The sequence below is a fragment of the Miniopterus schreibersii genome (assembly GCF_964146895.1).
Source record: "Miniopterus schreibersii genome assembly, chromosome: 15".
Lineage (NCBI taxonomy): Eukaryota > Metazoa > Chordata > Mammalia > Chiroptera > Miniopteridae > Miniopterus > Miniopterus schreibersii.
The window spans coordinates 48,404,351-48,418,218 of NC_138115.1; the positions used below are offsets into that span (position 1 = coordinate 48,404,351).

The window sequence follows — 13,868 nt, forward strand, 5'->3', positions numbered from 1 at the left end:
TCTCTCCCTTCCTCTGTCTCTGCAAGTTCTTCAGTTGCTTGTCTGGAAACCGAGTTCTGTGCTATGTCCTCGGGGGGAGGGGTAGCTGGTGAGGAAAAGATATGGGGCGAGGGTGAATTTGTGGGTGTCAGAGAGCAAGTCCGCCCATGTGTGCAGGTCCGATGCTGGAGTTGGCGAGGTGCTCTGTGCACAAAGCTCCTGCAGACTTGCTGTCTGTGGACCTGGGAGCTGGGGCCGGCTGTCATGCACGTGGCTCAGTGTCACAGCTCCAGCATCGCATGGGGCCGGCCCTGGGGTGTCAGGGGGCGACAGCCACAGTGTGGGCAAAGCTGTTAGGCTGGTTATGGACCCTCTGCCTTGTGGGGGTGTGGAGTGGGGAGCCGGTGATCAGAGCTCTTTGTTTTCTAGTAGTGATTACCCTGCTGTTTTTATTAGTCAGCACATAAAAGGACATAATACACAAGAATCTTACATAAGAAAAGTAGCCCTTTGGGAGCACCTCGAGTTTACCAGGCCCCTTGCTCAGTTCCTGCCAGACTTGCCCCCCCAGCTGGGTTTCAGCTCCCTCGTCGCTTAGTCATCTGAAGAAAGGCGGAATTGTTGCACTTTCCATAAAGTGTAACTTCTTTCAATTATAGTCCATAACGAGTGGAACCCTTTGGAATGTTCTGCCCCACATCCATTCCTGCAGTAGCTGTTTTGTGCAGAAGAGTAAAGGAGCAGTGGGAGTGTAGAGGCCTTTGTGCTTCCTTGAGTGTATCAGCCCAACCTTACAGGGATTAATCAATAACCTGTTTTTAAAGACTCCAGAGCAAGTATGTTTTCAGGACAGACAGTAAATTTGACGAAGCTTCGATTTAGGCTGGAAATACAAGCCGGGTGATTTCTTGCTGACTGAGTTTAACATTTGATAATATTTGCAGTGGGTCTTCCTAGGTAGACACCAGCCAGATTCACACAATGGAATAAATGGGTTATAATGAGTCTGAAAGAGCTACCAGGCCCCGGTTACATGTGGAAACACAAGGTCTATTTTCAAATGAAGATCGTATGAAAATAGGCAAATATTCCTCTTGAATTTTGTGATTGCTTTCAAAATGAACGACAGTGATGAATGGGCTTCATGGCCCCCAAAATATGTTTGTACTGACAAAAAAGGCAATACCCAGTTTCGTACAGTGAATTCACCTGTTAATTGCATGGGTGGAGGGAGGGTGTGCAGAAGGCTTCAGGTTGATCTCATCATTAAACATGCCCTGGGAAAGTGGGGTTGGCATTTTGGTAACAGCTCTCCTCCCTCACTTAACAAATAGGTGAAAAGTATTATAGGTTGGTCACGTTTGCAGTGTGATTGCTTTTCAAAATGACCTGCAAGGCCGATGCATAATGGGCGGAAGTGCTCACAATGGCCAATGTGTGACTTCTCCCTCTTCCGCAGGAAATAACTACGTGTTTACCAGATTACTACAAGTGGACTCAGTACCTCTTTATTAAGCTCTATGATGCTGGGCTGGCCTATCAGAAGGAGGTAAGTTCGAGTTGACTGCACCTTAAAAATTTCGTAAATTCCTGCCATCTTCTTGGAACGCATCCCATTGTTCAATAAGAAACAGATAAACCCTGTTTGCACAGTAGCTGTGACAGTGAGCACTACCTCAAGTTCGTGACATCAGTCACGGCAGACCCAGAAAGTAACCACTGCCTGGCTTAGTTTGGTGCCTCCAGGACAGGGCTTGGCTCTTTCGCTCTTGAATTCCCAGCACATCACAGTGTCTGGTGCCTGTGCTGAGATCAGGGAGGGGGCAGAGGAGGAACGCAGGCCTCTCAAACCCTAGCTCAGCTTCCTCTCCCAGCCGTGTGCCGGCTGGGTCACTTAACCTTGGGGAATCGTGGTTCTTTATCTGCTAAGCGGGGTGCATCATCGTCGCAGGGTCTTGGGAAGACAGAGGTGATATTTAGGGAACAGCTATCACAGTGCCTACACAGTGGTCTCCCAAGAAAGGGAAGTGCTTGTTATGGCAGGAGCTCGGTAATAGTAAGTCAGCCTTAGATGGTGCGGGGTGAGGGAGAGTAAATTATAGTGTGGCTTAGGACTGTGCTGTCCAGGGCCTTAGCCACGAATGGCATGTGGTGTTGATATTTAAAGTAATTAAGATTAATCAAGATTGAAGGTTGAGGCCCACATTAATGTGCTAGTGGCTAATATTGGACGTCACGGAGCTAGAACATTTCCACCATCACAGAACACTGCCTAGAATTAGACAATGTTCTGGTAGAATTACTAGACAACACAGGTCTAGAAAATTCAGAAGTGACAGGTAGGAAAGACATTCTCCTTGGACTGGGGGCGTTTAATGACACAGAATTACATTTGCTGTTCTGGGGGTCCCATCACAACTCTGGTCCTTACAGTGAATAGTACTCACAGAATCATTGTGTTCTAAGGTGGAAAAGTTTTAGAATTAATATAGAGACAGATGCAGGAGGCTTAGCCTAAGCTAGGGTCGCAGTGCAGCCTTGTCTTCAGGAAGCAAACTGAAGGACATGCTGGGCACGAACGGCCTCTCCCACTCCGCCCCTTGTGGCTTTGGAAGGTGGTGGCAGTAGCCTTGGGAACCCTGGCCCTTCCCCCCGGACTCAGTCCAAATTTAGGCCCATTCTGGGTGGAATGGAGCAATATCGATTTTGGGAATTACACCCTTTAATAAGATCTATGTGGTGTTCCTTAATTAAGCATGCTTTTGTCAAGAAAAAAGCTAATAGACTTTGAGAAAAATCAATACCCTGAATCATATGCTTTCCCAGGCTTCTGGAACCTGAGGCTGTATGGCAGTGTCCTCAGAAAAGGTCTTCAGCGGTGTCAAAGCAGCCCCGGAGGAGGAAGCAGCAAGGAAAACAATGGAGAGGAGCCAAAGGCCAGGGAGCGGTGCTCCGGCCAGGAGACAAAGCACGCCGATGGAGGGTGCAGTCTAGGAGGGACATCTAGGAGGGACAGGCGTCCTGTGTAAAGGGTGAGGCCCAGGGAGGCGAGGGAAAGAGAACCCAAGCAAAGAGGAAGGTGAGACGAGAGAGGGCGAAGTGGGGCCCGAGGGCCGTGGGCATCGCGGCCACTGGGTCTCAGAGAAGAGAGCTCAGAAACTCAGAATCAGAATTCTTGAGAATCCCCAGTGCCACCCAGAGTGGCCTGATCTCCGAGAGCCTAATGGTGTTATGGTATGCATCTCTAAAATGCTTTCTAAAAGCGTCCCATACATCACTCAGACCAAAAAAACCCTTAATTCTCATGTTTAACCCTTGATCAGCTGGGAACATTCTCTTACTTAGAATGGCTCATTCTGCGATGTTGCCAGATAACTGGTGTGACTGTATCTTACCAGTGAAGCTAGTGAACCGCAGGGGAGCATGGAGTGGGCTTCAGTAGGTGATAGAGAACATAGGTGCCAGCCAGGGACACAACTACAGTCGGCAAGATTGTCCAGAAACTATTTTATGTAGCAGGACTGTGCTTGCTTGAATATCAGGGTGTCCATCAAAGTATATGTTCAAAGCGTGAACATCCGGGAATGTTGTCAAGGGAAGCTGGATAGAGGCCGTTACATGAGAGAGGAGGCCCGGGAAAGGGGTTTGGGAGCAGCTCTGGGGCTTCAAGAGGCTGCACACACTGCGCTGTCAGGCCCCTGAGCCCTGCATCGTGCCGCCTCTGGGCTGTCCGCCTGCGGGAAGGCTGAGCCTGGGCTCTGATCTCTGCGGTGGAGGCGGATCGTGGTCATGGGAAGAAACCAGAGTGGCTTCTCACAGCTGTTGCATCTTTGATCTGAAACGCTATTTCCTTTGGTGTTTTCCTCTTCCCCCAAGACTTGCACTGGGAAAAACATTGCTTTTGTGTTCTGCTTTTATTTGCCTTTCATCAGATACCAGGGTTTTATTTATAACGTGTAAACCTCTTAGGGGCACATCTTCCTCATTGCATTTTGTAACCGAGAGCCAGAGAGATGCCAGGCCATGTGGGAATTGTTGATAAGAAAATAAAGTCCTGTTTGTTTTTGCAATCGGAAGTATTGAGTGTTTGCCTCTCCCTTATCCTTTGAGGTCTGCGGGGGGCGGGAGGCACAGGTAGAGGCATTGGGGCTTTTCCCCCCTTTTTGTATTTTATACAGTTTTAGTTCTGTGCAGGTTTTTTTGGTTACCTTCCGGGGAGCAGATGTTGATTGTGAGAAGATACAGCAGGATTTTCTGGGGCCCTGGGGATGCTCTATATCTTGATATGAGTGCTGGTAGAAGTTCTAGCATGTTGTACAGTTAAGATTTATTCACATTACTCTATGTCTGTTACACATTAATTTAAATAGAATTTTTAAAACCTTGCAAACGATGTTTACAGTTCGTAGAAACCTGAGTTCCGACTGCAACTCTGTCACTTCCTGTGTGACCTTAAGCAAGTTATTTGACCTCTCTGTCCCTCAGTTTCCTCCTTTGCAATATGTAGATAGCACTCTTCTTACCTTAAAAGGTGTCATGAGGATGAGAAAAGCTAGCGTGAGGCACTTAGCCCAGTGTCCCGCACATGGCAATCACTCAGCAACGTTAGCTATTTATATTAAAATAAATACACTTGTTTCCCCTAAATTAACTGATTCCTGCTAAGTTCTAGGTACAAGTGTTATTTCTTTCCCTCTGTTTACTGAAACTTCCAATTCAGCAAGTTCATCCTTTCCTGCAAGAATGTACCAAACCTGAGTTAGACATGTGCTTACAGCTTCCTTCCCAAGCGCACTGCCCTGAGATGAAAGCACAGGGGCAGTTCTGTGTGTTTTTTATAGCTCGTGGTGGTTTCCTTGCCACGTGGTACTCTGAGGAGATGCCCTCAGGTCTCAGAACAGAGAGGCTGGGTTGCAGACCTCTTGCATGTGAGGAACCTCGAGGTGATCCTTCGTGTACTCACTAGATTACATCATTGTGTTTCACGAATTGTAACAGGCCTTGGTTAACTGGGACCCCGTGGACCAAACAGTGCTGGCCAATGAGCAGGTGGATGAGCAGGGCTGTTCGTGGCGTTCTGGAGCAAAGGTCGAGCAGAAGTACCTCAGGCAGTGGTTCATCAAGACAACTGCTTATGCGAAGGTGAGTGTGATCCTGGAGACTCCCCAGTGATGCCATAGGTACATGTTGGCAGGGAGCACCAAGGCCTTCTGGGCCTTGGAGAGCCTCATGTTGTGGGTGAACTCTAGGAAGGGCTCTTAGAGCCACGGGGGTACAGACAGGAAGCACACGAGTCTCAGGGTCACTCACTGCGAGGGTGATGAGTTTGGGTCTCTCGGTTGTAAGTCAAGAGTGGCACCTGGAGGTCATTGTGGGCCATTGTCCTGCCATAGAGGCCAAAACACATAAGCTTTACCCACAGTAATATCAGCAGTGAAGCTAGAATGGAAACAAGTATCTTCATCTGTGTGGTTCTGGTAAGACCTCCAGGAAGAGAGCGACATTTCAGAGGGCCCAGGGAAGACCATCTAAAAGGAGCGAAGAGATGGCCGGGCTCCCCGAGGGAATGCCAGAGTGAAAGTGAGCTAAGCCAGGAGCCAGAGCTCTGCATTTTAACTCTTGTTGTGTGCCTGATCAACAGTGTAAACGTGCATGAGTCCCTGGCCCTCAGTTTCTTCACCAGGAAATGGAGAGGGTGGGACCAAGTGGTCTTTGAGGTGCTTTCTGGCTCTTTACGTGTTCAGAGATTCAAGGCAAAGCCAACCATTGGAAGAGGGGGCTTGCTTAAAATCATCAGTATTCTGGGCAGGTTAACCCGTTCCAGGCATGCCAGAACCGCTCTGCGGAAGGAATCCTCCTTGAGCTCATCATGTTTCAGGATCTAGAATGGAGGGTCACACCCCGAAACTCCAGAGAGAGATGATTGGAGCACATCAGGGACACTTCTCACAGCAGTCTGACAGTCTCTACTGGTTAGCGTAAGACTGGGCATAAACGGGAGCTGGAAAGGCAAAGGCATCCTGAAGGCTGCTGACAGCACGTCGAGGTGGCTTTTCCCCGGCGGTCACCACAGTAACCTGTGTCACACTGTCAGAATTAGGGAACCAGACTGAAATGGACTTCGGGTCAGACCCTGTACTATACTTATATGCAAAGAAAGCACGTTATAAATAACCTCTGGCCGCTATAGAACTTTGCTGAGTTAGTGGAGAGATGACCCCAGCGTTCTCACTCAAGAGACGCCTCTTAAATGAGGCTGTTTCGCTATTATAGTTTATTCAGAGTGTAGCTGAGAATAGCATGTGGGTTTGGAAAGCTAGTCACTAGAGCTGGCTAATGCAGTGCCTTGCTCCTTGTAAGCACACGGTGATATTGAGAGACCCAATGAGAAGACAAAGCTGAGGACATTGCTTTCTGTAACATCCCAGGCATTGGAGCCCCTCTCTGCTGACAGTCGGGGTCCATGACAAGGAGGGATGCAGGCTCACCTCCAGGACCTGTCTGGTGACTCTAACAGGAGTTGTTATAACTCCACCTAATTAGCTCTTTTGTTTTGACCTCGGCCTCAAGTTGGAAATGTAATAACCTAACTGAGGGGCATAATTCTTTAAATTGTCAGCTGTGAATTTCCAACTGTTCATCAGAAATGGTAGTTACCATGGTGACTTGCTTGCTTCTTGCTGAACTCCTGCCGGATTTATTGAAAAAGCTGTCTTTGGAGGTCAGCACTTTGTTTGCCCTGAAAATCAGAAGAGGGAGTGGTCAGAGTGGGCGAAAATCTGTGTTCACTGCAGGTTCTTGGCGGGGGCTGCACGAAGCGAACTCCCTGAGGCCTAATGAAAAATGATTGCTGTGGACAGAGATACCAGGGCCTGCACGGTGCTCAGAGACCTCGGAGTTAGGCCCCAGCCAAAAGTGTGCAGTTGACACCTCCAAAAAAGCCATATATTAGCCATACAGGTAACACCTTAGGACTGAGGGCAAAATCAAAATAGACCCACCTTAATAAATAAAGCTAAGTCTGACAGGTTCAAAAGGAACTTTCAGAACAAAACTTAGCACCTTTAAAGGGAGACGACATAATCCAGATTCCCTCCTTGCAAGGTTGGTTTCATCTGTGATGTTCAACATATAATAAGAAATTACTAGTCTTGCAGAGAATCAGGAAACTGTGACCCATAATCAAGAAATAAAAAAGCATAGAAATAAAATTTTTAAAAAAAGAAATAGATCCTGAGATGACCTAGAAGTTGGAATTAGGAAATAAAGCCAGAGGCATCTCTTCTATAAATGATCTGGAACTTAAAGGAGTAGATGCTCATCATGGGTGAACAGATGAGGAATCTCAGGAGAGAAACGAGAACTATTAAAAAAACAACAAACAACCACTGGAAATCTAGAACAGAAAAGTACAACATCTGAAATGGAAAATTCACTGTTTGGGATGCAGAGAGATGAGTAAGGGTTAAATAGGCCATAAAGCTGGAGGGGAGCCCTCCAAATAAGGAGCAATCACGTGTGGTGGCCCTAAAACAGAAATCTATGTGACAAGTTTGAGAAGCTGAAAGGATGTCAGCATAGTGGAAACAGTCGAGAGAGGAAACTGAAGATGGGGCTGGAGGGGCTGGAGCAGCGGTTAGGGGCGAGGCCGGGCTAGGCCTTTTAGGCCTTAGAGTTTGAACTTTATCATGGGGGCCATGGGAGCCTGTTAAAGGATTCAGAGGAAGAGAATGACATGGTCACATATATGTTTTATAAATTCACTGTGGAAAGGGCAGGGTGACTGACTGTTTTTTTTATCTGGAAAGCAAGAGCTTTCTTGGCAACCCCCAGCAAAGGTCCACTGATGCCCCAGTTGTGTCGTGTGGCTGCCCCCAGCTTCAAGGGAGACTAGGAAAGCAGGCTCAAGCTTTTTAGCCTCTGCAGTCAAGATGGCTGGGGGAAGAGGGTGGCGATTGGGTGCTGGGATGGCCAGGAGCTGTACCCGCCACAATGATCTTCAGAGCTTTGTATTTGCATCTGATTTGGCAGCTCTGCGAGCTGCCTCTGTGATGTACAGCTGGTGGTCTGCTCAGGAACATGGCTGTGGAGCAGCCCTCTTTCATTCACTTAACTTCCAAATTATAAAGATGGTGCCTGATGTGAAAATTACAGGGAGCCCTGGAATATAAAAACCGCTTTATTAGGCTGTTCTGTGATGTATTCAGTTTTTTTCCCCTTACCCCCCACCCGGTGTTGCTAGGATCCTTTGCTTTGTGAGACATTAAAAGTGCTCTCAGCCGCACGCTCCGTGAAAAGAAGGCCTGCAGTGGGAGTCGCTGAGGAACATGAATTAGTCTTGGCAGAGATGTGTGGGAGGAAGCTTGTGGGCAGCGCTGGGAGGGAGGAGGGGGGCTGAAGCCTTACACACACAAAGTACAAGGCTCAGAGTGTGATGGAGCCAGCGCCCCAGTTCCCGACAGCAGGGTGACAACTGGAAGGGCAGGCAGAGACGGCTTCCCATCTGAACTTTCCTTGGCTTTGATTTCCGCTCCTGCCTCCTGTAGCCCTGGAGGTGGTTTCCTCGCAGGGCCCCAGCCGCTGGGGCACTGTCCCTGGCCTCCTCTTGGTGTTGAGATGGACATAACCAGGCCTTGGTGGTGCTTAGTCCAACCCACATTGGTGGTGATGGTTCCCAGGTTCTCAGGAGTTCCTTGGCAGCTGCTGGATATGAGCAAGTCCACACCTTTCACTCCCTCCCTGCTTGCCCCACCTTATCAGTGCTCCGGCCTCTCCTTCACCGTTGTGTTTAACCCTCACATCAATCCTTCGAGGGTAGGTCCTCCTGTTATCTCCACTTTACTGATGAGGAAACTGAGACTCACACTGGTAAGTAACAGCACTGGGATTCCAGTCCGGTGCTTGAGCTCCTAACTGACAGTCTGTACCGCTTCTCAGGGAGTCTGAATTTGCTCCTTGTTTGCCCAGATGTTTTGGGTGCCCGGCCGGGCCCTGGGCTAGGTGCTAAGAACACAGAGGAGCAGAGCTGAGGCCCCTGCTCTTATGGAGCTTGGAGGCCAATGTGGGAGGCAGTGGCCGACGTGAGCGGTCACAGCCCAGTGGGATCACCGACCCGTGCCGGAGAGCACCTGGGAGGCCAGGAGGAGGGGCCTGGGTCTGCCCAGGGGCTGGGGAGGTGTCACAAGGAGGTGATGAAAGACAGGAGGCACAGGGTGTCTGTGGGGAATGTTCTGTTTCCTTCAGACGTGCAGGAAACTTCACGCCTCACAAGTATTTCTAAGTACCATTCTGTTGGCAAGTAGCAGAGGGGCAACCATGAGCTGTTATGAAGTCGGGGGGGTGGGAGGTACTACCTCCCTTCCCCTGCTCCCCTGTGCCTTCCTCACTGATTTCGCCTGTGATCTGGCAGGTGAAGCAGAGGTGCCTTCACAAGACCGCATTGATCTTTTTGGGCCTGCAGAGAGCAAAGACACAGGGCTGGAGAAGTGGTGAGGGAAGGGAGGTGAGGGGCCTGGCAGGAGCTCTGGGGAGGCTGGAGCAGGAGGAGCCACAGAGGAGCAGTGGGGCCAGGATCTGTCTCCAGTCCATGCCCCTGGGGCCTGAGAGTCCCCTGTACTCTGGAACCCGGACCCTGGGCAGCCTTGTTCCAGCCCTGAACCCTGAGTGGCTTGTGAAAGTGCCCGGCTGGCTGTCTCTGGGAAACTGGGCTGTCCCAGACCCTCCCTCGGCCCCAGAACAGGGGCTGGCTCACAGGTAGTGCCAGGAAAGCCTCCTGTAACAGCACCATCACCCCTGCCCTGCCCGGAAAGCTTTGCAGAACCATTGGCCAGTGAGGTTGGTGACTTGGACTTGGCCCCACCCTACCTCCTGTCTCCAAGAAAGCCCCTTGGTCCCGTGCTTCCTCCTGTATGCGCAGCCTGGGCCTTCACATGTGTGCAAACAAGTGAGATATTGGCCGAGGGGGCAAAGTTTTGAGAACCAAGAGGAGCATGTGAGAGAGGTTTAAGGAGTTGTCCGCTCATCTGCAGGGCTGTGGGGATAAACGGCTGTGAGGACTCAGGCCAGCGAAGATGGTCATGCTCTGGTTCGTCTACTGGGAGGGTTTCCTCTTAGCCCCGTGGCTTTAAAGCTGTGACTTCATTCATCTCCCCCTCCTCCCCCTGTGGTCAGCCAGGGCTGGGGGTGGCCTTGTGCCTCCCCCTTGTAAAAATATGTTACTAACTGCTGAGTGGTGGGCACTCCGGCCCTACAGCTCTGGACCCTGGCTGGGCCTCTCAGGCCCGCACAGGGACACACCCTCCGAGCAGGCTTCTGCCAGAACCACTGTCTCTTCTAGAAACAGCAGACTGCTTCCGTCCCAGGATCCGGTTCTGACTCCCTGTTGCACAGAGCTAATTAATGGTTAGAGTCTGCTCCTTCTTACATAATAATACCTTACTGTCTTCTCTGTAATTTGCTGCTCCGGGATCTTTTCTCTCCTAAGCCTAAGGTTGAACTCAGTTTTCCACCTTCCATCCTGTCTTGTCCTCTGTTCTCCTCGGGGTGATCCAAGGGGCACCTCAAGTTCTGGGGGTGGGAGTGAGCAGGAGGGGAGGCAGAGACTGAAGGAAAGGAGGTGACCTGAGGCTGACAGTTCCCAGCACTTCCCAGGCGAGCAGGAGGCTGCCTGGAGCGGATCAGACTTGTGTCCCCCACCCCAGCTCCAGCTTGCAGGAGGCAGCTGGGAACTCCTGCCTGGAAAAAGTCCCCATAGTTGGTGCGGGGCTGGGCCTGGCTCCACTGTGGTTTCTAGATGATACAGACGCTTACATTTCCTCTCCCTAAATGCAGCGCTGTGTGCCCACCTCCGGAATGTCCTCACCGATGCCCAGTCACATCTGCAGGTGGTCTCGATCAGGGCAATGCCAAGCCTGGGCTCCATGGGCAGGAAATTTATTATTTGCACCTTGCTGGGAGAGGTGGGGTCCCTGGGCGTGCTAGGGACAGCTAGTGAGTGTCACCACTGACCTTGTTAGCTCAGAGTCCCCCAAGCGCTTGAATCCCTGCCCTGATCTGAAAAACAATGGCAAGTAACAAACCCTCATGCCTGCCTCTCCTGCCTCTCAGACGTACAAAATCAGTCCAATGTCTAAAAACATTAAAATAGAGGGGCACGGTGCCGCTTTACTTCAAGCAGCGCACGTCCTGTCCTCCTGTTGCTTCGTTTTATAACTGAGCCCCCCTCCCCGAGCCCAGGAAAGCTGGGCTCAACTGGAGTCCCCTCAGTCCCAGACCTGCGTTCTTTCCACCTGCCCTTGAGCACTGGTTCCCAAGCAACCAAGCGTTTTCCAGACCCTCGTGCAGAAGGCAGACAGCCTGCGTGCGTGGCAGGAAGGCAGGAAGGCGAGGCCTTAGCAAGTTAGGAAATGCGATTGGTACGGGGATGGCACCAATGGCCCGGTAATGGAAAGGGCCGCAATTAGAGGTGTTCTGCTTTGTTCCTGATGGAACTGACCGGCCGGCCTCGTGGAGCTGGAGCTGGGTCATGTTCTGCATCATGATTCTCTACTCCGATGCCCTGTCCTTGCCCCGGGGCCTTTGGAGAGCAGGAGACTGAGCCAATGGCTGCTGCTGCTAAGGAAACAGTCATAATAGATACATACATCTCCATACTATATTGTTTTGTTTTCAAAATAAGTGTTCTCTTATAGAAGGGGACAGTGTCCCACGTTGCCTTCCCATTTCTCTCTGGTTTGCTTACTGTTCTAGGTGGCTAATTCTAAATGTCTGGTTTGCTCAAAATAGAGATTTGACTCTTTCCAGGGCTGTAATAAGCTGTGAACTCAGGTAAAATGCAGACTGTAGTTAAAAAGCATGTACTAAGAGCGTGAGCTTAGCCGTGTAAGAGTGTGTCCGTGGCACAACCCCCCTGCTATACCTAATCAGTTCTAACACACACTGGCTCTCAATGCTGTGCTCCACCGAGAAAGACATGCTGTCAGTCAGGCACCACGGACCGCAGGACACGTCCCGCTTTCGGAGTTGGGAAAATTGCATCTTAGAATCGATGGAAGACAGGAATAGGTGGGATGGAAGATACAGAAGGAGATGTTAATGGTGGGGACCCGGGGTGCTTAAGTCGGTTTGCATAACTTATTTTTCTTCACCCTTTCCGCCGTTTCCAAATTCCCCATGGTGCTTATTGTCACTTTGATCATCATAAAACAAAACAGCCTAGTGGCTGGGTTACGGTGGCCTTTATTTACACATCTTTAGACCCGAGTCTTAGGAAGACACGGCCTCCTGTTATTGCAAGTTTTAAATTTATAGGCAGGCTTCTGGCTTGAAGGAAATTGAGCAGAATGTCCCCGACGGCCGCCTGCATTTCATCTTTTCCCAGAACAAACTGCGATGTTCGTCATGTGGCCATTTACTTTCCCCTCCTGTCAGTGCAGCTGCAGCCTCTCTGTCCTGTGGACCCGGGGGCAGTAGGACGAGTGGGTGGCCTCTGGGAATCAGAGCTGTCTCATCAGACAGGGGCTCTGTCGTTGGGAGAGTCTGGCCTCTGTCATCTGCGTTGTTAGGATGGTGGCAGTGACATTTCGGGACCTCTAGTCACCGTCTCTTGGAAGTTAGTGGAATTAGAATAGCTCTGCTGCTGAAAAGGTGGGTTAGCTGGGTCAGAAGGGGGGAAAAGGCTGGCAAGTGTGGCCATCGTGAGTATATGTGGGGTCTTTGCTGTTGTTAATCCTTACCTGAGGGTATTTCTTCCACTGATTTTTAGAGATAGTGGAAGAAAGGGAGAGTGGAGGAGAGAGAGAGAGAGACACCGATGTGAGAGACACATGGATTGGTTGCCTCCCGTATGTGCCCCGACCAGGGCTGGGTGTTGAAGCTGCAACTCGGGTGCGTGCCCTTGACTGGGCATCAAACCCGAGAGCCTTCAGTGTGCGGGCCGATGCCCTGTCCACTGAGCCACACCGGCCAGTGCGCCATCGTGACTACACGGGCCTGTGGATAAGCAGAGGTTAACCAGATTGGCTGCCGCTGGCTTCCGGGGCTCCTTCGCCACTTCCCTCCCGGGGCCACATCCAGAAGCACGTCCCCCTCCCAGCTGTTGGGAAGCTGTGCAGTAGCACTTGCGCGTGGCTCTGAGATGCACAGGTGCTGTATGTGTGGGCTGGTGGGCGCCTCTGGCCCTTTGCCCCTGCCGTCCCTTGAGCCTACGCCTTGTTGCCCAGTCCCACCTCGTTAACAGGATGCCTGGCTCGCAAGTGACTGTTTCCCTTCTGGGTCAGCAGCACCTTCGCTGGAACTGACACTCTTGGAGAGCAAACTGTATTTGTAAATAAATGTTTTGCACTGAGATGCCACAACAAATGGATTTTGCTAGAAATACATAAAACATTTCAGAAGGCAGGTTAAACGCAGGGCTGTCAGAGGGAAATAAACATCCTGCCAAATGAAATTTTTAATGTATAAATCTCTGTGCATAAGTTCAGGCAGGAGAATGAGACTAGGATGTGAGAGAGGGTTTATTCCTCTAGAATATTCTAGAGGGGACATCTAGATTGTTAAACATCTTACTGCCTTCAGAAAGTATTTTCCTTTATTAGAATTCAAACATAGCCCTGGCCGGCTTGGCTCAGTGGTTGGAGTGTCGGCCCGCGGACTGCAGGGTCCTGGGTTCAGTTCCGGCCAAGGGCTCGTACTTGGGTTGCAGGCTCGATCCTGGCCCTGGTTGGGGCTCGTGCAGGAGGCAACCAGTCGATGTCCCTCTCTCACGTCGATGTTCCTCTCTCTCTCTCTCCCACTCTCTCTGAAAAGCAGTGGAAAAAAAATGTCCCGGGGTGAAGATTTTTTAAAAAAGAAAGAACTCAAACATGCACTGTGGTTTTGGAGTGATTGCT

The 13,868-nt window shown here is 50.4% G+C and overlaps 1 protein-coding gene across 3 annotated transcripts in view; it reads left to right on the forward strand.

Annotated features, from left to right (window-relative positions):
- The window catches only part of LARS2 (leucyl-tRNA synthetase 2, mitochondrial), an 84,344-nt gene that overhangs the window by 27,575 nt on the left and 42,901 nt on the right, over positions 1–13,868 (forward strand). For all 3 annotated transcript variants that reach the window (XM_081159189.1, XM_081159190.1, XM_081159191.1), the window contains 2 exons: positions 1,439–1,528; positions 4,978–5,121. In XM_081159189.1, coding sequence (XP_081015315.1) covers positions 1,439–1,528; positions 4,978–5,121 — 234 coding nt within the window. The remainder of the gene's footprint in view (positions 1–1,438; positions 1,529–4,977; positions 5,122–13,868) is intronic.